Below are 23575 nucleotides of genomic sequence, written 5' to 3' on the forward strand. Positions count from 1 at the left end.
AAGCATGTGAAAGGGGAGCATGTGAAATCGTACTCATTTCCTCCAGTGAGTTTATAAACATTTTATCATTAACAAAAGTTTCTCAGAGTCAAGCCTCATCAGAGAAACTTAGAGAGCTGTCTCTTGGTTCTTTATAAGGAGAACTACAATGATGAGAACTCAGACTCTCCCAGTTTCTGGGGAGGAAGTAGAGCCACCAACAGCAATTTATTTCATAGCTGTGTGATTGCAACATTGTCTGCCAGGGATGTGACTTTGCATATAAGTCAAGTCACATTGACTTATAAGCATATACCTTCATAAATGAAAATTAAGGACATCACTTCTCATTTTCCAGATGAATAAATTTATTTCATAATACAAAACATGAAAAGATGCTCCTCTGTATCTTCTAACTAGTGGCTATACTTCTGTCACGTGGAGTATAAAACATTTTAAACACTTGTCCCCAAAATGCTCAATTACAAGTGTTAAAGGTAGATTTCATATTCCATCATATGGAATACCTTTTATTCATTTAAACATATTGAGGAGATTGATATTGCTCATGTGTCAGTGTCACTAGAAGTACACAATTTTTGTAGTGCACAAGTGGATATGTCTCATTTTTTCAGTGCTCTGAAGTGTTCAGTTGCTGCATGGCAACCAGCTTTCAATGCAATATGACCCATAAATAGTAAGATATGACTGCTTTTTTATGCATAAGAAAAGTGAGAGTTACATGGAATATACCTGAATCCAAACTTTGGGCTGTTGGTTAATTACAGCCATGCCCAATTTGCATCAGATGAACCCATAGGCACACGAGCAAGAATTAAATGTTGGTGGAATAAGTCATGAGTTTCAGAATGTCTAGCTGTATAACTAGATTCTGGATTCTATATAATCATTCTGGAATGATTCCAGAATGGCATGGTCAAACTTTCGAAGAGGGGATTTGGAGGTATGTTCTTGAATATATAAATTCTCCTATTTATTTAATGTGAGTTACTTTGCAAGGAAAATTAGGAGAGGGCAAGTTGGAGAGAATGGACATGAAGGATAGCACACTAGTTTGACTACACACTTAAAAGCCAAATTCTAAATATCACAGGATGCAGTGACCCTCCCTTCAGCTTTTTGGTCTATGGATAAAATATGGGAAGACATGGACATAATATTAACCATGCTCGGATAGATTCCCTTTCACCTCTTCTGTGTTAATATGTAATAGAAATTGTAAAAAAGTATAAGTGCAAACTAGATTCATACAGACTCCTGAAGGGCCTGTCTCCTATTCAGAGAAATCAAATAGGGAATTTTTCACAATCAGCTAATTTAATTCATTCTTGGAGAATGTGGTTTTCATATATATCAACAGGCTTCTTAAAATAAATGCCAAATTTAAACACTTTCCCATCTAGCTCTAGACATCTCTGTTGATCTTCACCTTCTTAAATTAAATAATCTCACCAGGAGTTTTTCACAATCAGTGAATTCAATTACATTAATTCAGGAGGTGATCACCACAAAACCAATGTCAAAACTAGAGTCTGACCTGATTCTTTATTATCTTACTTGTCTCACTTTCACTATACTTCATTTCTTGTGTGCCTCCCTTTGGGTTCTAAGTTGCTTGTTTTTTCAAACAGTATACTTGTAGACATTTAGAAAAGGAAAAACTGTTGAAACCTTCATCACCTAGAGTAATTTCTGCAAACCTATTCCTGACCTTAAACATGGCTGCATGTTACACATGGAACAACAATACATTAAATATATATAATTCATTTTCTTAATGGGAGCTGCAGTGTGGAGAAAGAAGCATCAGAATGTATCAGTTGTGGTTATCTCACATTTGCAAACTTAGTGACATTTTACCAATTTTCTGGTCCTCAATTTAATGTCCCCCCATGTGTTGTGGGAGAAGATGACACTAGAAGATCTTGGAGGTCCCTTCTAGTTCACACAGCTTGAGGATTCCTCATAGACCAAAGATTATGTTGGCCTAGGTCCCAGTTTCTTTCAATTTATTAGTCCAATATTATTTATTTCTCCCAAGTATGAGGGTCTTCCTGAGTGGGAAGAAAAGCAGTTTTACATAGTTTGAACGGTGAAAATAAACCTTAAATGATGCAACTTGTATTATGGGCAATTAACATTAACAAGTTGCAACCAGGAACATCTATTTCTTCAGCTATGCACCTTATTAAGCTCAAATGGTGGGAGATTTTCCATGCTGAATGATTCCAAGGATTGTCAACTATATACTCAAGAAGATATTTTAAGTGAGGTTACAATACAGTCATAATAGTACATTTATAGGACTGAAAGAAGTTCATCACCAATCATGAAATTTCCAGTTATTGGAGTATACCATTGATTTGTTACAGAAGGTTATTTACCACATGCATACATTCATATCTTCCAACTTTATAGTCTGAACAGTATGCTTTTATTGCATTGCATTATACACAAGCATAATTTGCTTAATGAAAATAATTAAAATATACAATAATGCTGGTAATGTTTTGGGGCATTGTTTTATTATTATCATCATAATAAAACCTTAAAAATTGGAAGTTGCCCTAGGACCTCCTTTATTATGAGAAGTCCTATCTATTTCCTAAAGCAGGGTATGACTGCCAAAGTATGCAGTCTTTAAAATTTGTCATATAAAAGTTCATTGTTTAGGGTGGTGCAAAAGTGGCTCAGCAGGCAGAGTTCTTGCCTGTCATTCTGGAGACCCTGGGTTGGATTCCTAATGCCTGCCCGTGCAAAAAACAAACAAAAACAAAGTTCATTGTTTTAATTTGTTAAAACTGTCAAAATGCAGTATACCAATAGATGGGCTGGTTTTTAGCAATGCAGATTCATTAGCTTATAAACTTACAATTCTGAGGTCATGAAAATGTCCACATCAAGGCATCACCAAACTATAGCTGAACTTCTCTGTCAGATGGCAAGTAACATGGCATCATATGTTGGTCCCTCCCTTCTCTTCTGTGCTTCATTGCTTTCAGCTTCTTGCTTGAGAGGCTTCCTCTCTGACTCTGTGGCTTCCTCTCTTAGATTCTCAGTCTTTGTCTCTGTTTTCATCTTTGTGTAGAGGAGTCCAGTATGAGGATTAAGATTCACTTTGAATGAGGTGTGTCAAATCTGCAATTAAGGTTTTTCTCACCAGAATGAGTCTACATCCACGGGACTAGTTTAAATTTAAGAACATAATTTTCTGGGGTCCATAAAACCTCCCAACTGTCACAGACATTAATGTCTACTGTGTGTGGGATCAATTAAGGACAAAATACATTCCAAAACTTCAGAACTGGAAGGGATGAGATCATATGACCTGTTGCCTCTGTACACAGGTTCAGAGAAGTAAAAAGGAACAGAAAGAGAGTGGGAGACAGGTCTTCTGTGCTTGTAGTTCATAACTTTAGATGACAGTACACCACCCTTCCTTACCAGCTGTACTTACTGACATTAGTGAGATTTGACAAGGGCTCAAACCCAGAGGCCTCATTTCCCTTCAAACAGCTTATCTTGGCACCACACTTTCTTCATGGCATTCTTCATATCAGCATTTCTCAGTGTGTAGATGAGGGGGTTGAACAAGGGGGCAATCACAGTGTAAAACAAAGCAAACACCTTGTTATTACTGACAGAATCAACCATGGGGACATAGGTGAAGATGAGGGGCAAGAAAAACATGAGCACCACGGTAATGTGTGAGCCACACGTGGAGAGGGCTTTGTGGTGGCTGTCAGATGAGTGGGTCCTCAGGACGGACAAGATGATGATGTAGGAAATCACCAAGGCAAGGAAGGTCAAAATGGATGATACTCCTGTGGTGGTTATAATTGCAATAACCAACAGACTGGTGTCAGTGCAAGCCAGCTTTAGCAAGGGAAATATGTCACAGAAATAGTGGTCTACCTGATTTGGGCCACAGAAGGGAAGTCCTATGACAATCAATACATGCACAATTGAATGGATAAATGCTCCAATACAGGAGGCCATCACCAAGACATAGCACATCTGTTTACTCATGATGATCATGTAATGAAGGGGTCTGCACATGGCTGCATAGTGGTCATAAGCCACGGCCACCAAGGTGAAAATCTCAGTGGCACCAAAGAAGTGAGCAAAAAACATCTGGGCCATGCAGCTGTTGTAGGAGATGGTCTTCCACTGGACCAGTAAGTCTTTGATCAGTTTGGGAGCCACAGTTGAGGTGAAGCAGACATCCATGAAAGACAGAATACTGAGGAAAAAATACATGGGTTGCTCACTGAGATGGCTGCCTCTTATGGTGAGCAGAATGAGCAGGTTTCCAAAAAGAATTGCAAGATAGCAAAGTGAGAACTGAACAAAGCAGGTAGCCTTCACATCCTCATCACTAAAAAGGCCTAAGAGGATAAATTCTGTGACATTTTCATGTCCCATGGTTTCTGTGGAGTTGATAACTTAAAAAGGAGATTAATCTACATGAAATGCTGGAAAATTTGGAGTTGTTAATTAATTAATCAGTTAATTAATTCATTTTGCATGGGCAGGCACCGGGAATCAAACTCGGGTCTCTAGCATGACAGGTGAGAACTCTGTCTGCTGAGCCACCATGGCCTACCCTGTTAATTTATTTTTAAAGTCATTCAGTCATTCAATAAATATGTACTGTCTTTTATTTTGACTCATTCACTGTACTTTTGGTAAGGGTTCAGAAATAAACAAATACATAGATTCTCCACCCACATGTACAGTGTATTTCATTAGTGTGGTCAGATAATATCAATAATAGTTCAAATAATTGCAATTGTAATTAATGTCAAAACTCATGCTCACCACAAATAACAAAGTGAGCATTAAAAGATGAAACATTCTAAAGTCAATTTTATGATGCAATTCAATCTTATGTCCTAAGAAAGGTTTTTAAATTCCAGGCTTCTATAAAGAACAACAAAATTATTTTTCAGAGCCAGGGAAGGTACTGTATTAAACCCTGAAAGTTTAGTAATGTCATTAGACTTCAATGGACTCATTATCTTAAGTATTGAACTCCTGGGTCACAATCTCAGATGGAGACATCAGAACCTCTTCACAGCATTAAAAATAATATGGGGGAGAAGAAGAAAGCAAAAAACAGATCTTTTGGGAAAAGGATTCCTCCACTGTTTGAGCTTCCAGTACAGTTATGGCTTCTTAGAATGTATCTGATCTTTCAGTTCACTTTCCAGCCTAAACTGGAGTTCTCATCATTGTTTTTTCTGTTTGTCCACTTTCTGGCACTTCTTGTCATGGTAGCAGTATTGGAGTGACAAACTGCATCCAGAGATAATCACTTACTTTAATTTGTTTCACCACCTTGTATCTTTGAATAGAACCACTGTTGTTCCTTACTAAGCTCACTGATGCAGTCGTGGGGCCATTTCCTACAATGTTCTAGTTAAAAAGAAAATTTTATTTGGTGCAAATTATTACAATACATCTCTTATTTCCTTTCTGCAATTAGAAGTTACCTGACCTAAAATGTAGAACACTGCTAAATTCAAATCTCAGGTTTATAAAAACTAAATTTTATCCTTTGATTAAAACTCATCAGCCACACTCCCAAAGATTTAAGTCAGCAATTTAACAATGCCATTTACTTTATGTGGGTTACCATGAAATAGTTTTAGAAAAATGAATATTTGCCCTATGCAGAGCTTTTAAGTATGATTTTAGGGAATTCGTGGACTTGTTACTTGAATTCTATCCATGGATGCCAAGTGAATATACTCTGTTTAGTTTCTTGTAAAATCTCTAGAAATATCACTATCACATAATCCAAAGTCCAATTGTAATGGTCCTGAGCTATGTCATAATATTTTCAAATAAAATACTAAAAATTAAAAATATTAAAAACTTTTAAACCTTTGAGTCCTGTCCTTAATAATGTATTCATTTCTTGAATTTTCCTAAAGATAAAAAATTGTTTGAACCATGCAAATATATTTATATATACCCTTTTATGTTTAAGAGAAATCAACATAATGAATATGTCAGTTATTCCAAAATTAATTCTTACATGCAATAATTAAAAATCAAATATCTGACAAAAAATTCACAACATTTTAAAGCTGATTGAAAAATTCAAGCACAGTCAATATCCAGATTACTTTAGCTAACTTTTAAAAAAGAAAAATTATGTTGACATACCTTTTCAGATATTGAAGCATATCACAAAGCTATGGCAATTAAATCAATGTTAGAATAGGCAGATTGGTAGACTTGGAGGTCATCAATAAACAAACACAATTATACTGGGAAAAAATGACATTTCAAATTGATATGAAATAGTCATTTCAGTAACTGAAATAAAGAAAACAGAAAACTTGATCTCACCAGTTATAAAAGTTTATTCCAGGTTGTTGAAAAATATAAATGTATCAAGTAAAATGAGAAAACTTTTGGAGGAACCATTAGTAGAATGTACTCATATTTTAGGGCATGGAAAAATTTAAAGCACATGAATAAAAGTTATAAATAAAAATCCAAAACATTCAACAGATCTGTATAACAAAATCAGTATGAACAAAGTATTTAGAAATTACAGAATGGGAGTAAATATTTTTAAATCCTGCAAGTCAATACTGTGAGAAGAAGAAATCCAGTTTTGTTAAAGAATAAAACATTAAAATAACCAATATACAGAAAGGAAATAAAAATTGCCCAATACACATATATAGAAAATTTAACCTCTTTATGATCAAGGAAATGCAACATAAACACTGAAATATCTTATTGTTTTTCAGTTTCATGAAGTGATATTTTAAACCTGTTCATATAAAATTTTATTGTTGATAAGGGGGATCAGGATGCCATCCAATGAAACTACCCAAGAAAGCATTAAAAGGGATATTCATTGCAGGTTTGTTAAATTTTTGAAAATATAAATGATATTAATACCTAATATAATAATAGAATGCAAATAACATGTGATAGGTTCTTATTATGGAAAATGAGGCAGAAATGTAAATGGTGATCTGCCTGGCACATCTAACATGGATAAATCACAAAAACATATTGCTGAGCAAAGACTGAAAGGATACAAAGATAATCATAGTATGATAACATGCACACTAAAAAAGCCACACCCAAAGAATGTCATGTAGTTTCTGTAACTGTGTTCTCATAAATGAATAGAAAAGATGTGCAAGGCATAGATACATTTGGGGAACAAATGGCCAAGGGAATTTTAGTATTATACACTATTCTGATTTCTTTATTAAAAGGATTGCATTTCAATATTATCCCTGAAATTAAGTTAATTAAAACTGCATTAATTGTTCAATATGACTAAAAAAGATTACAGTATATAATGAATGCAATTAAACAAAATAAAATAGAAACCACAATCAAGTGTCAGAATTCAGTGAATTTTCCATAACTTGTTTTTCAGTTATTAAGTGCAGATCTAGGTGTTTTCCCAGAATTATATTCAATGAATATCTGTTTTTGAAATCCACACGAATATAACTAGATAGATGAATTCTTCTCATCCCACAAGAAGATATTTGATGTAAAGGATCAAGAAATATCAATAGCTGTATATAGATATTTATGCATATCTGCATACAATTTATACTAATACCTGAATTTATTTTTACACCTATCTCTAGATTTAGTTTAAGTGTCAACATTAAGAATATGACTTTCTTTATACCTAAATAATCCTCATAGGGTTTAAATAAATTCCCAAATTATTCATTAAAACTCATACTTGTTATGTTTGAGTACTCAAAGTTACAATTTGCTCTTTTTCATGGCTCTTGTTTGGTGAACTAACATTGGTTCTTATAGTTTAAAGAGAAGCAAACAATACATTTCTAATAGAGCAGAGATGCTGAATAATCAAAGTGTGCTACACTTTTAGGGCTTTTGATGACCTGATGTGGTTGTTTCTGTGACAAAAAGTTAACGAAGAAAATGTATGTTGGACAGAAGCCTGAAAGACATGTTCAAGACTTTAGTGTTCACCCTGCTTCACCACAGCCACTAAAACAGAATACAAAAGGAAAATCAAATGCTCAACTCCTGATTTTCAATATCAACTTGATTTACTTAGCCAACAAAAATTTATCTTTGGATTCAGGATTCATCCATAAGTCCTAAAATAAAAGTTTCAATTTTATCTACAAGATCGCTTAAGTCAGATGTAATGGGTTCAAACATACTTACGTGTTGGATAGTATAGGCAAGTTTCATAAGTCTCTGTGCCTTGATTTTCTCATCTGAAAAATAGTGATAATAAAAATACTTACCATAAAGGATTTTTAAAATGAAAGGATCCATATGAAATGTTTTGTTACAGATACATGTATCTAAGACATAGCAGGAATTCACTAAATATTAGCACTTTTATTATTAATTTAAAAAGGACTTATATGCTGCACATGTTTCATCACCTGTAATGATAAAAAACTTGAGAAATAAATCTTGGTCAACATTTTAGAATCTCTTTTGTCACTCAGAATTTATATCTTCAGCAATTACAAGTTATTAAAAATCCTGCAGCTTCTCTCTGCTGAAAATACCAAACCAACTACCACAAAGTAAGGTGGGCAATATGAGTTCCAATTTTGTTACAGTCTTTCAGCAACCCCTGTGAAATAAAAAACATGGACGTGGACACTTCCTTCGGAATGAGTCACACAGACACACACAGAAGACAGAGAAGATGACTGCAGCCCTGAAGAGCTCCAGCTGCTTTATTTTATGTCATTTCTCATAGCTCTTTCGCTGACCAAGCCTGTGTTTTCAGTATAGTATTCCCTTGTTCTCTTGTTACTTTCGATCTAGCCTCCTGGATATCTGGGTAGCAAAAAGGGAGCATTCCATACTTCGTGTGCAAAAGTAGAAACAAAACAAGTCTGTTTGCAGACCATGTTCTTCCCCTTTGTCCCCAGATAAGGCTCATGGCTGGGAGCTCGCTGTTTGCAGCAGACTTCCTCAAGGCCACTTTGAAACCAGTCACTCTCAATAAATTTCACAGGTTTTCCATTAACCCTTTGGCTCCTACATTTCCCCCTTTTTTATTTTATAAGCCAGGGTGACTGTGCCTGTCTTAGGTTGCCCTTAGGCTCTGAAGTAAGGGTCTTACCCATCATTGGCTACCAGTCAAGCTCTCTGACTTTGGTTTTGGAGGGGAGCCAAGAGTTCTGCAAGAATCATACTGTTAGCATGGCTTTGCTCATTGACTGTGCCTGTCTTAGGTTGCCCTTAAGCTTTGAAGAAAGGGTCTTACCCATCATTGGCCACCAGTCAAGAGCTATAGTTTATTTAGGGGAGGAGGTCAAAGCCTGTACAAACAATACATTGGGAGCTTGTGTTTGTTTATGATTAGAAGATATGATAGATAGCAAACGGTGCTTCAGGACACTAAAGAGGAAAAAGAAATAGTAAGAAAAGTAAAATTCCCACTCCCAATATTGTTAGAAATGAGAAGTTTTCTACCAATCTATAGGATTAAGATTTTTTAGCTTTTGGGTAAATGATTGTATAATATAATTTCCATTAGATATATATAAATTATTCTGAGATATTTTTAATTTGTAATTTTAAAATATTGAGACTTAAACTATCTGAATGCCCCAAAAGATGCCTTTTTATCTTTTCCCATTCTATTTTAGAATGATTATATTTTAAAGGGTTAATATAAAATTGCTCTCATTTCAGTTACATTTTAAACTTCATAAGAAATTTAAATTATACATTTGATTTCCAATATGAACTAATGTCTCTATTATTAATTTGCTCATTGATGTGAGATAGACTATGCCACAGTTCACTGACATTTTTATGCCACTCTTTAACATAATACTGTGTTTGTATAGTTTGATGCAACACAGTTCCAGCAACTGCAGCCATTGTGATACTTTCAATGATTCCAATGACAGCTGCAGTAATGAGTCCAATTAGTCTCTTAGTTCTTTTCAGATATTCTTTTGCAAGTGGATCAGGACTTGTGTTTCTGGAGAGGATTGCCAGGATCTTGACATCTGCACCAACAGTGTACCTCTTCTTTTCCTTGCCGCTAAAATAGTTTTAATTTCCTTCAACATAAATGCTTGGATACAAGTGAATAGAAAACAATTGTCACAATTAAAAGTTTGATTTCTTATATGCATATGACTTTTAACAAATACATATGGATCTTTAGTACATATTTGTATATAATGTTTATGGCTGCTATTTAAAAGGAAGTTATAGTTACTAGAATTTGCTATAAAAATTAATCCCAATCTGAGGAAATTTTTCCACAAATTTTTTTGATTAATGTTATATTTATTATCCCATGGATTTGGCACAAATTGTCCTTTATGCATTAAACTTTGATTTAGCTTGCCTACCCATATAGTCTCAGTTATCTTCCACCCTGCAAGGGCTGCATCTCTTACAATTTCATAGGAATCATTAATTATGATAACAGCTAGATCTATATGTTATAACTGCCATCCATTCCAACTTTCTTTCCATTTAACAGTCCAGTATTATTTAATTTCATAGAGTTATGCATATGAGTCTTTTTTAAAAATGGAAGAGTTAAATTTGATATCATTTTTCTTTTTTTAAAGTAGTTTAGGAAGTCTTGAATTTATTGGACCTGGGAATCCTAAACTAGTATTTAGATATTTTGGTAAAGTTGGATTGGCCCATGTTAGGGCTAGTAGCAAAGGTGGGTTAGGAATATAAACCCAATAAGTATAATTATGTACCTGTCCCTCAGCAATTAAAGTCATATGTTTTATAATATACATTACCCATTTAGTTATTATTTTCATCTGGGTCGACATGTCTGGGTTTATTCTCTTCGAGGAAATCCAAATTGAGGTTCCATCACCTGTAATGATAAGAGGAAACCCCCTACCCACACATTTACCATGCCTGGTTTCCATAGATCATTTTTAATGTTTTTCTAATAGATCAGCTACAGCTGCAGTTCTGTTTGAGTTATATTGCTTTTCTTTTCCAAATTATTAAAATGTAGTTCTACAGGAGTGTGTGATGAATTATCATAAGTGTTTAAAGAATTTAAAGTAAACAGTGCTTTTGCTAATTGATATTTTGGTGTACTTATTTTTATAATATTACTTTGCTGATCTTCCCCTTTTTGTTTTATGAGCATAGACTTTAGTGAGGATTGGGAGGCAGGATCAGACTGCTCCCCACAGGAAAAATACATTTTTTAAAGGACTTTACCTTGTCCTTGCCCAGAAATGGGGGGTGCTTTTAGAGGGCTGAAGTACTTTTCCGGCCAGGAATCCAGCTCCAGGCCAGCTCAGTTATAGTTTGTCTGCCTCTCCAGCCTGGGAGGGCTTTGCTTGCAAAGTCCAGCTTAGCTAGGTCCCCAATTTCCAAGACCATGGGAGGCACTTCCATGACATTTCTATAGTAAAAAGTTAGTTGCTTAGGATACGGCCCTGGACAAAGGAAAACCACATTAATGCTTAGACCTTTTTCAGCATAGGTCTTAGGCCTGAGCTGGAGCTAACTGGAGAGTAGAGAGGCAGTGCCACATTCCAGCTGGGCTTCTAGACTCCAAGACTCTGACTGCACAGCAGGCAGAGCTCAGGATGTTAATTGCTTTTTGCTTAATAAATCAGAATGATCTTGCAAAATATTAAATAAGTTTTGCAACATATAATTAGGAATTTTTAAAGTGACAAGTAGCAAAATTGAAAGCAGAGTGTTAATAGTGATATACATTCATAGTAAATGATCAGATTTTGTAGAATGAATTTATTGGATTGATTGAAAAGGAATGCAGGGATGAGGATTCTTTATAATTGGTTGTGTGTTTTTGTTAATTGTAAATTGATTGCATGCAATTTGTATGATATATATATATATATATATCATACTATATATATATATATTTTATAACAGTGGTCAAATTCCAATTTACTTACGTGACTGGGCCCAGTTGGGTCCTCTGGGAACTGGCTAGGGACCAAGAGGAGCTTTCTGGGACCTAGACATCTTTATGAAAGTATATCTCTGTCCGGGAGGATAGCCAGTCCTCCCAGCTAGAGCGCACATTTTAATTGTTTCTTTTCAAGGTCATGTGATAGCAACATGAGCTGCATGTAATGGCAACATCAGGTGAATAGAACAGATGCCACAAGTATATTTTTTCTTGCATTTAGCTTTCAAATTTGATCTGTTCCCAACTTAAGTCAGGGTTGTTTTGGGATAAATTTAGTTTATACCTAAATAGCTTATATAAACACTGGATAAAGCATTAAAATATTTTGGCTTAAAGGAATTTAGGTATTTATATGATTAGAATATTATTTAATGAGTAATAGATGTATTTTTACAGTAATATTATTTAAATTAATAGAGTAAGTCACCTGGTTTGGGGCAAGAAAAGAAACAGTTTTTTGCCAGTATAAGGATACCCAGAAGAAAATCAATATTTTTTATACAGATAAGGACATGATAAATTAACATAAGCTATTTTGATAAAACACAGACTCTTTGCTTTTTACACTGATTATTTAAAAAAAATTTTTTATATCTTTTCATTAGAACAGGCTAAGAGTCCAAGAAAACATTGTTATTTTAGACTCATTAGCTCTTTCTTGATTTTGACCATAATTTTCATTTTTATAAACTCATAACAATTATTATATTAGTTCAAGCTTTGTTCTACATTTTTGTTTTCATTTTGTAAAAGTTATTCAGTTTATCTTAAGATAAAACTATTTTTTTCTATTAATAAAAATATGTCTTTTATATTTTTCATGTTTAAGTCATTATTTTAAACAAATATTTTACCACATATAATTACCATCAAAGTTAAATTTGTTAGAATAATGTTAAATACTTAAAATATTTCAGTTAATGCATATTTGAAACATTAATATATAGCTTTTAACAAGAATTTTTAGTTTTAAAGTTCTGATAATATATTTCCTTTTCAAAAATGAATAGGAACTAAATTCATGGCCAGTTTCCAAATTGCTGTTTGTTGAGGATTTAAGTTAACAAAAGGAGATGGGGCTGCCATTCCCATTCATTGTCATAAGATTTTATTTATAGCATTGGTATATATTTCAGTAGAATAATTATTTAGATTAAACCAAGGTAACTTAACAGAACACTTTGAGTCAGAACTATAATCCTGAATTGCATATCCCTTAGGGAACCAATCTGTTATAATTCCATAGGAATCATTAATGAGTACTGATTATGAATTTTTATAGAAAAGCAGCTTGTTAAGATTTTTCTTTGCTCTGCTAAAGGTATGGTAAAGAAGCAATCTTTTAAATCTATCATAATAATAGGAAACATTACAGCCTTTAGGCTGAAACCAATAACATTCTTGCATGACATGTTTAAAAAGTTTCTTAAGTAGAGCATCAGGCGCCTCCATACCCGTGGAGTGTAACAGTCCCTTAAGTAAATATAAATATTCCCGTTGTATCAATGGTGAGTTGCCCATTATAAAACATAAATCCGAAAGCCATCCCAAATTACAGGAGGCATGTACCCTTTCGGTTCCTCAGTAAAGGAATATTCCTATGCTGTGACATAAAACATAAATTCGAAAGTCCCTCTCAAATTCTGGAGGTGCCAAGTCCCTCTCCAATTCCAGGAGGTGCCTTACCCTTTTGATTCCACAGAGGTGAAGGCCTCCAGTAACCTTCACTGAATGTTCCAGGGAGCCGGGCCAGATCCCTGAGCAGGGCTGAATGTTGACAAGGAGCCAGGACAGCCGGGCCTTGTGAAGTGATGAGTGGTCCCTGTTCGGGCGCCACTTGTTGCAGTCTTTCAGCAACCCCTGTGAAATAAAAAACACGGATGCAGACACTTCCTGCAGAATGAGTCACACAGACACACACAGAAGACAGACAAGATGACTGCAGCCCCAAAGAGCTCCAGCTGCTTTATTTTATATCATTTCTCATAGCTCTTTTGCTGACCAAGCCTGTTTTTTCAGTATATTACTCCCTTGTTCTCTTGTTACTTTCAATCTAGCCTCCTGGATATCTGGGTAGCAAAAAGGGAACATTCCATACTTCGTGTGCAAAAGTAGAAACAAAACAAGTCTGTTTGCAGACCATGTTCTTCCCCTTCATCCCCATAAGGCTCACGGCTGGAGTTCGCTGTTTGCAGCAGACCTCCTCAAGGCCAATTTGAAGTCAGTCACTCCCAATAAATTCCACAGGTTTTCTATTAACCCTTTGGCTCCTACGTGTGCTTATTTGTTTTCATTTGGAGATTAAGTATGGTCTAAGGTGATATATATATAGGTGCCAAGTTGACAAGGGATGGACTGTCATAGTTAGGGACATGTGTCAACTTGGCCAAGTTGTGGTACCTGTTTATGTGATTGGGCAAGTACTGGCCTGTCTGTTGCAATGAGGACATTTCATAGGATTAGGTCATGATCATGTCAGCTGCATCCACAGCTGATTCCATTTGTAGTCAGTCAAAGGGCAGTGTCTTCTACAATTAGTGATGCTAAATCTGGTCATGGGAAGCCTTTTAAGGAGGACTCAGAGGAGACAGGACCCATTCCTGCTTCAGCTGGTGGGCCTCTCCTGTGGAGTTCATCCAGACCCTCCATCGGAGTCGTCAGCTTCATGGCCTACCCTGTGGATTTTGGACTCTGCATTCTTGCGGTCACAAGGGACACTTTTATAGGTTTTATATTTGCAAGTGTTCCCTGTTGGTTCTGTTTCTCTAGAGAACCCTAACTAATACAGAATATATGTTGAATCTGTCCAAGGGTTTTCAGCATCTATGGAGATAACAGTAAGGATGCCTCATCCTCTTATGTTTTGCCTCCCTTCTCCTCCCCCAACAGCCAGGGTCTGAGTACCCAGGGTTGGAAGGGAGCAGAGGGGAGGGAACAAAAAATATCTTAGCTGAGTCACTGCCTTCTCAAGCTTGCTTCATTCCCTTTCACTGTTTACTTTTGTGGTATTTTAAAAGAAATTCAAGGGCAGGTTTACTACAAATAGTTTTCTACGTTTGAGTTCTGAATTTAGAAACCAAGCACTTGTGTAAGATGTAACCAACATGCAGGTGCAGGAAACAAGATGGGAGAAACAGAAGCACATAAGGTGCTGTGCTGGCGTCCAGTAACCATCTGTGCTAACAGGAGCTGTGTTGTCACCCTAGAGGGGCCTCTCTGATGACACCCTCAGAAAGGACTATTTGTTCCTTGTGAGTGAAGAAGACCATGTGGCTGGGGGTGGGGGTGAAGAAGGTGGGTAACAGGACATGAGAGCCAGGTTACATGACAACTTAGATTGTGGTTAACAGTTTGGGATTTTAGGTAAGCAAAATGGGAAGACATTAGAGGGTTTTAAACAAGAGAGAGATGCAATCTGATTTATGCTCTAAATAGGTCACTCTGGCTGCTCTGGGCAGAATGGATTGTGAGATGTAATTATCAGTTGGCATATTGAGCCAGTAGAAGAATATAATTATGAAGTATTGACAGAATCTTATAATTCATTTTTGAACCACCAGCCCAGTGGAGTTGAACGAGCTCATCTTTACACATGCCTTGATTGCTTGAGAGAGATGTTGTGCCAGACAAAATATTAACTGAAGCAGTTCTGAACAAGTTTCTCAGTGGTTCTGGAAAAAGATCAAATGCAGAATTGGAGGTCAGGAATGAGGGGCCAGTCTTTACAGGAAAAATAATAAAAGTTAAGCTCTTTTTTGTTCTTCCTCTGAATTTCAGCTGATAATGTTCTTTGAATTGCAATAGCCCTCCCTTTGATATTTCTGACCCAGTAACAAAATGTATATATAGCATAATTCTTCAGCTGTACCAAGTCAGTGTTTATTCCATAAAACAAAGAAACTTGACAGGTCTAAATGTGAAAAGAAATAAGAATAATTTCTTATTTCTTAAGTTAACAGAAGAACTGGCACTATCTGATTTGATTAATGATATGCTAAGAAATTCATTTTATGAATTGTGTAAAAGTCAGTAGTCATCAGATTATTATCCACTCACAGCATAGAAACCCACCTTTCAAAGAGTCTAGGTGCTGATTTGTTAAAATTTCATCTGTCTGAATGTGTTTCCAATAATGATTCTGAGTTTAAAGAGATATCAGATTTAAAATCCTTAATGATGAAAAACCCACTTAGTAACTGTTTATGTGTTCAGAATAATCCACTACTTGATATCCAAAATATTCCAGTACAAACACATTCAGGAAGTTTAAGCCATCCTCTACACTTAACTAGCTCGTTGGAAAACATAACTCTTGATCATTTAAATACCGATAAAAAAAGGCTGAGTTTGGGAGTGTGTTTTAGTTGAAGAAAGGGCAAAAAAATTACATTTAACAAAATTACATTTTGCAGCTGTCTCAATGTGAAAGTTCAGCCTTAGCTGGACTCTTTCAGGAATACAAAGAAAATGATCCTAGTCAGTGCTTTAATTTATCTCATCCCTGTGACCAGCCATCTCCAGTTTCATAGATCTGCAAATTGGTGTCAGTCTTCAACTGGAATATCAGAATTAACAGGATCTCTTTCATCTTTGGCATTTTATAAAGCTTGTCCCACAAGGCACCTTGAGACTTTCTGACTTGATAGTAGAAATGATTAATGTAGACAAATCTCAGATTAATAAAGATTCCTTCCACCCAGTTTATCTGAAATGAGGTCACCTGGAATCAATTCAAGTATTGATCTTAGTGTTCTTATCAAAAACCTAGAGTCTGTTCCAAAACCTATAGTAGATAAATCAGTTGTGCCAATACCAGGAATGAACGTTCTAAATACAAAGTTAGGAAAACATTCCAATTTCACTAAAGACAATAAGAAAAACAGATGCTCACTGACTAAGAAGCTGCCTTTTCCTCTCTCCTGGACTGAGTTCCTTGCTGCTGGACCTTCAGCTTTTGCTTCAACACTGTGTCTTCATTACCCACCAAAAAGCTGCAAGGGACACACCTTTGAACTTTATCAAGACATAAAGGACAAAGAAATATGTCCTCTTATAACTATAACACCATTTGGCTTCAAATTAGTATCTCCTGATAACACTGTAAAAGCTAATGAGGACAGTTGTCCCGGCCCGCGGGACGATCAACCGAAGCTCGAACTCCTGTAAGGGAAGAATGGCATGGGACAAAGAGACGCGAAGAATGGCAGCAAGACAAATATTCTGATCAAGCTGCAAAATTTTATTGAGGAGGCTGAGTATATATACTCTAGAAGGAGAGGGGGTGGCTAGTAGGGGCGGTGGTGATCTGGGATTGGTGGCTGCTGTTGCTAGGGCAGAGGACAGATGTACGGTTAGTACTTTTGGCGCAAACTTTAGGCGCGAACTACTATTACTTCCGTGAAGAAGGCTGATTATAGTTTAGGCTGTTCTTTGTTTCAGCCCTGGCGGCCATGTTGCATGTTTCTGGCATCGCTGAGGGTGGATTTTATACATGCTACCTAATTGTCCCCAACAGGCAGTGCAATGGGGGATCTGGCAGAATTCTTTCATTCCATGCTGGAGACCTGGGTTTGATTCTTGGAGAATGTCCATGCAAAAAAAAAAAAAACAATAACAAAAAAGCTAATGAAAGGAAGGCTTTTTCTAGAGAATAGTGACAAAAGGAAAACATCCATTGTAGAACTTTCTACTTTTAATTTAGGTCATTATCTTTATTATGATCAGTTTATATTATGGGATTTGAGATGAGATTTTTATATTAAAATTCTTAAGTGTGTTGATAATATTAGTTATTTTAATGCAATAGCTGGCTTTATTATATTGATAACTTATAATGGGTGTTTACAAAGTTCAGACGATATTACACAATCAAACCTTAGATATTTTTCTTTGAAATACTCAACTTTATACATTTTTATGATGAGAAATTTTCTTTTATGAATATTTTACTGTTTTGTTTTCAAAGGAAAATGACACTACTTCAGATTATGATTCAATGATGAGTCTCTAATGACATGTGGCATAGGATGGCTAAGACATAATTATATTTTAAAGTATTGTTGATATCATTCCCAGTTTCATCATTTTTCTGGAGATGAACAGTAACATTTTTATATTAGAAATTTTTTAAATTTCTAACTTTTAAGAATACTGTAGGGAATTATTGAAATAAATTTTTCATGATTAAGTTTTTTTTAAATATTTTTATTGATAAAACAACACACAAATATACAAACATTCTTAATATAAAAATATTTCATACATGGTGTACAATCAATGGCTCACAATATCATCACATAACTGCGCATTCATCACCATGATCATTGTTTTGAATATTTTCATCACTCCAGAAAAAGATTTTAAAAAAACCCTCATACACCTTTACCCTTCCCTCATCAACCACTAGCATTTCCATCTGCCCAATTTATTTTAATCTTTGTTCCCCCATTTGCTTGTTTTTATCCATATTTTTTACTCATCTATCCACACCCTAAATAAAAGGAGCATCAGACAAAAGATTTTCACAATAGCACAGTCACATTGTAAAAACCCTACCATTATACAGTCCTCTTCACAAAACAAGGTTTGAACATAGCTCTACAGTTCCAGGTGCTTCCCTCCAGCCACTCCAGTGTACCATAAACTAAAAAGGAGATATTTATGTAATGCATAAGAATAACCTCCAGGATAACCTCTCAACCTTGTTTTAAATCTCTCAGCCATTGATGGTTTATTTTTTCTCATTTCTCTCTTCTCCCTTTTTGGTCAAGAAGGTTTTCTTAACCCCTTGATGCCAGGTCCTGTCTCATCTCAGAATTTCTGTCCCATGTGGCCATGGAGATTTATGCCCCCAAGAGTCATGTGCCATGTAGAATGGACACCCAACTAGGTACCTTCACCTGGCCAAGTTGACAACTGAATCTACCACACCAACAAAATCTCATGCCCTTTTCAAGAATCCATGTACTTATGGTATTAACTAAGCTGATCATGCAACTTAAATTAGAAAATGCACTACTCAAAATGTAAATTTTATACCAAATATCATCTCTCCCTTTAGTCTCACATAGAAGTTGATATTTTAAAATATGGATGATATCATCCTTTGCCCAGTCTTCTGATATACATTAGTCCTATACACATCAGCTTCTTTCACATCTCTCTGTGAGTCTGATCACTTTGTCAACTTTTGAAAACAGTTCCTGTATAGAGTACTGCTGACCTTCATAGCTTCAGAGCTCAAATTCTGAGTCTCAGGTGTCACACAAATTACCACAGTTTCTGGGAAAGACCATGTTATATACAAACTGTTAATTATCTGAAAATTTAGAATTGAAAGTTACACCTCCTGAATAATGATTTGCTGTAAGGTCTTATAATCTAGGACCTTTAACAAAATGCCAAAAACCTGATATTCCATGCTCTCAACTTTAGTTCACCAAATCTCTATATTATAGTTAGTCCATATGATTCAGGCATGATAATATTTGTCTTTTTATTCCTGACATTTCTTTCAACATACAGTTATTAATGCTCATTCATCTAGTCCTGGAGACTGAATCCAAACCAAACATGTGCCCTAGAGACTCTATCCAGGATGTGAGCCTTAGATTTTGTGTCCACAAGGACATGTTTCCTAGAGGCTGTGTTCAGGGAAGATATCTGCTTAGAGTAGTGATCTTACAGGATGTGTATCCTAGAGACTGTGTCCTGGAGGGTGTGCTTTCTAGAGACTTTGTCCAGGAGCACATGGGTCCTAGAGTGTGGGTCCAGGAAGAGGTATGTCTTGGAGTCCATGTCTAGGTGGACATGTATCCTTGAGTCTGTGTCCAGAACAATGTCTGTACTTAGTCTGTGTCCAGGTGGATGTGCATCCTAGAAACTGTGTCTGGGGGTGTGTGTCCTAGCAACTGTGTCTAGGCAGGATATGTATCTTAGACTCTGTGTCCAGACAGGACATTTGTCATAGAGGCTGTGTGTCCTCATGTGTGTCATTCATTCCAGGCCTCCACAGCCTGCACAGGTTGCAGTTCTCAGCTGTCCACCCCAGGTGGAAGGCTGTGCAATGAGAGTTGTTGATGAGCAGAATGGACAAGGGAAATCTGAGGTAATCATTGGTATGGCCAGAGGAAGTGGAAAGGCAAGAAAGGAAAGTGTTGGCTTCTGTGGAGCCTCAGAAGAATTAAAGCCTGGGGGCTGGCAGAGGATACACTATCCTGGAGAGAAGCAAACCTAACGACAACGTGGCTGTGGGGGGGGCTGCCACATTGGGGGTGACAGAAATGGGGTCAAGGGTACACAGGAGAGTGGCAGGATGTCCTGCAAGCTGATGGTGTGTGTCTACTACCAAGGAGGGCAGGGAGTGGAACTCCAGGGACTACCCTCTCCTTTAGCTGGCAAGCTCAGCACCCATACACTTATTGAATGCTATACCTCAAATCTTCAGGAGTAAATTGACCACTGGAAAAGTGGGCCCTGGTATTGTCCTCTCACTCCCCTCCCTATCCCTATCCATAGCTCTGAAAGTCAGTGGGTTTGATCATGAGGGGAACAGCCAGCTCCCACCCAGATTCACACCTCACACCAGTCATAACCCCCTCCCACACTCCAGGGTAGGACCCTCCCCTCACTCCAGGCCAAGCCAAGTCCTGCACTTCTTCACCCCTCATAGCAACACTCTTCCACCCCCAACCCTCACCCAATCCCCCCACCTACCAGTCCAACCCCCATCTGAGTCCAGGAGAACAAATCACTTTTTTGTTCCCTGGCCTGGCCCATTCAAGAGCCCAAAGTTCAGGTGGGAAAGAGCCCTGGTATGAACCAGAAACTCAGTTTCCACAGAAGAGCATGTCAGTACTGATACACATATTCTTCTCCTGTTTTCTCCAGGCAACTTGGTGAATCAGTAACCCTCTGTCTTTTTCCTACAGCAGCTGTAGAATGGGATGCCATGTGGAGAGGATACAGACAAAAACCAAGTACGTTCAAACTCCTTTTTCCTCAGTGTTCATGTTCACTCAGAGTCACCTCAGACTACAGCCTGGTGATCTTCCTGGGCCCCTGTCCCCCTCCCATTAAATGAGGGATATTATAGGTTAGGGGTGCTTGGAAAGCAGAAAACATCATGGGCTCTCCTCAGGTCAACACAGGGCCCCTGCTGGGTAAGCATACCTGTCATGAAGAGGATTTGTAACTAATACTCCTGTATTGATTGATTGATTTCATGAGTTGACTGGGTAAGCAGTTTGAAATGAAGTTGCTGGGCCCTACCTGGCTTTCTGACTGTCTTGGTGTGTTGTGAAGTTGGGGGGCCAGAATGGAGGTGTTGTTGCAAGTGAAAATTTACCAAAGCCTTCTTGTTCCTGGAGAGACAGAGAGATGCATCCTGAGAAGGAGAAAGCAAATGGTTATAGATATTGGGGAAAGTTAGTGGTCAGTTGCTTTTTAGTTGAGGTAAGGTGTGTCACTCAAATTCTCCCCAGGCTTGGGCAGTAAGGAACTGGAGCTCAGATCAGAAGAGAGAAAGGAGAGAAACACTGAAAAATCAGTCCTGGGTCTCCAGTTTACAAACTCCAGAACACTGTTGGCAGGAATTTGAGTGGGAGATCATTGCTTGATGAATGGATTTAGTAAAAACACAGTCTTTTGCTTGTAGAGGATCTTGGTAACTGCACTCTGACTTGCTTGGAAATGAGACATTGAGATGGTAGAAGACCCATGGAATGGAGTCTTTCAGGCACCAAAGCCAGTCTGAGTTGGGCCTGAGTGGGCTGAAAAGATTTTAAGGTAGGATAGCCCCCTAAACTGTGGTTCCCTCTGTCCTTGTCACAGAGGAGCTAGGCTGCATCTGCCTGTCAGGAAAAGAAGAAGCAGGTGTGTTTCTTATGATACCCCTTTACCAGAAGCAATCACAGTGTGTTAGGGAGTCCCTTCTGAAGCCCCTATCATGTTGAGAACTTCTGCTTGGAACGAAGGAGCAGAGTTGGTGCCAGAAACCAAAGACTTGACCTTATGTTTGGGGCCAAATCTTGGGGAGATGTGTGTGCTCAGGCAGAGTTTAGGCTCACCCTCCCCTCCCAATGGAGCCCAATGGGAATGTAGCTGTTTGCAAATTGAGCAGTGAGAAGGTGCAGTCTTGAACTGAAGCTCCTCCCAAGGTGGCCAGGGAAGCCAAGTTGCCAGACTTGGAGGGGGACATTCAAGTTGGGGACCCAAGGTCTGAGAAGAACCCTGTGCATGTGAGGCTTTGGAGCCAGCTCGTGGATGCTGCTCCACAGAGGAGATTGCATAAAGAAGTGCTATTAAGTGTTGCTGTCCCAGGAATAATCCCCAGAATGAAGCAGGCATGCCTACTGAAGGGCAAAAGTAATTACCAGAGAAATTGTAAGGCAAGAGTATTTCTGTCTTAAGATGATTTTCCCCCTTGTTGTGGTATCTACAGCACCTCATCCTGAGGTGATTCAGTTGCAGCCTAGAGCCTTGTGCCCTGAATGCAGTCAGCTTGCTATTTAGTGAAATACCTGTTGGCATTAAGTTGGGTAGCATTGGATTTGGAGCCCTTCGCATGTTATTTTTAAGTATGTCTTTGAATCTGTGATGAAATGAGTAAGTTGCAGGTTTTGTATTTCCTGATCCTTCATTGAGGAAAAACTCAGAGGTTGTGAAAATGGTTGTCAGGAATGAGGAGAAAAACAGGAGGAACCAGGACCTAGTCTGTGCAAAAGATAATGGTGATTTCTGCCAGCATAGGACCATGGAAATGAAGAGAAATCAAGAAATACATTGTCTCATTGATGTGATCACTCTTTTGGTGTGCTATATAAGAAATCTTTGCTTCACCCAGGATTGCAAAGGGTTCCACCTGTGTATTCATTTAAAAGTTGTATAAATTTCAACTTTTACATTAGGTCTCTGAATGACAGTTTCAGTGAAAGTACTCCTGTAACCAAAGGTCTGGACTGTAACTGGGTTCCCTTAGTTTGTTTTGTTTTGGTTTGGTTTTTGCATCTTTTTCATTTTTGCCTAAAGGTACCCAGTTGCTACAGCACCACCTGTTGGAAAGACTCCTCCTTTTCTCCTCTGGATTGCCTTTTCACTGTGGTTGAAAATGAATTGTGTATGTGTGAGTCTTCTTCTGGACTCTGTTCTGCTCCAGTGATGTTTTTGTTCATGTAGATGCAACACCACACTGTCTCTGTTTCTGTTGTCTGGTCACAAATTTTAGAGTCATCCAACTTTATTCTGATTTTGTGAGTTGTTTTGTCCATTCTTAAGTGCTCTACATTTCCATTATGACATGTAGATATGGTACATCAGTTTCTGATATACGTTGAATCTGCAGCTCATTTTGTGGTAGGACTGGCATCTCATCACTATTGAGTCCTTTGACCCCTGAGCAGTGTGTGTCTCTCCATTTGTTCAAAGTTTCCTTCGTTTCTCCCACCAGGATTCTGTAATTTTTAATACTGCAGCTTATATGAGTAGAGCCATAAAAATATCTGTCTTTGTTTAAAATTGAAGACTGCATCTTAATTTCAGTGTTCTAGAGAAGTGAGTAAAATGTGATTCTGCTGGAGTTTGTAGGATCCAAAGAAGAAATTAGTCTGGTAAAGATACTGAGAATGAAAAAAA

General features: G+C 37.2%; 1 protein-coding gene and 1 pseudogene across 7 annotated transcripts; one reads left to right on the plus strand and one right to left on the minus strand.

Annotated features, from left to right (window-relative positions):
- Window positions 1-2200: 2200 nt before the first annotated feature.
- On the minus strand, window positions 2201-14091 carry LOC143681174 (olfactory receptor 4P4-like). 7 transcript variants are annotated; one of them, XR_013174440.1, is made up of 5 exons: window positions 10779-11211; window positions 8197-8249; window positions 6175-6327; window positions 2873-5418; window positions 2201-2747 (listed from the first exon to the last, which is right to left on the minus strand). XR_013174440.1 is itself a non-coding variant. In XM_077157989.1 (5 exons), exon 5 carries the CDS (start codon window positions 4423-4425, stop codon window positions 3499-3501), a length of 927 nt encoding a protein of 308 aa, XP_077014104.1. In that variant the 5' UTR covers window positions 4426-5418; window positions 6175-6327; window positions 8197-8249; window positions 10779-10858; window positions 13631-14091; the 3' UTR covers window positions 2201-3498. The 7 variants fall into 7 exon arrangements, 6 of the variants coding, with proteins under 6 accessions (XP_077014104.1, XP_077014103.1, XP_077014108.1 ...); XM_077157989.1 differs by adding an exon at window positions 13631-14091 and having other exon boundaries at window positions 2201-5418; window positions 10779-10858; XM_077157988.1 differs by adding an exon at window positions 13631-14091 and having other exon boundaries at window positions 2201-5418; window positions 10779-10881.
- A 1120-nt stretch (window positions 14092-15211) lies between these two features.
- On the plus strand, window positions 15212-20180 carry LOC143680334 (uncharacterized; annotated as a pseudogene).
- Window positions 20181-23575: the final 3395 nt, after the last annotated feature.

Source organism: Tamandua tetradactyla, chromosome 4 (genome assembly GCF_023851605.1).
Source record: "Tamandua tetradactyla isolate mTamTet1 chromosome 4, mTamTet1.pri, whole genome shotgun sequence".
NCBI classification, from domain to species: domain Eukaryota; kingdom Metazoa; phylum Chordata; class Mammalia; order Pilosa; family Myrmecophagidae; genus Tamandua; species Tamandua tetradactyla.

What these genes read in the sequence shown, in the direction of transcription:
- LOC143681174 (XM_077157992.1), bottom strand. Translation starts at nt 4,425, where the DNA reads ATGGGACATGAAAATGTCACAGAATTTATCCTCTTAGGCCTTTTTAGT.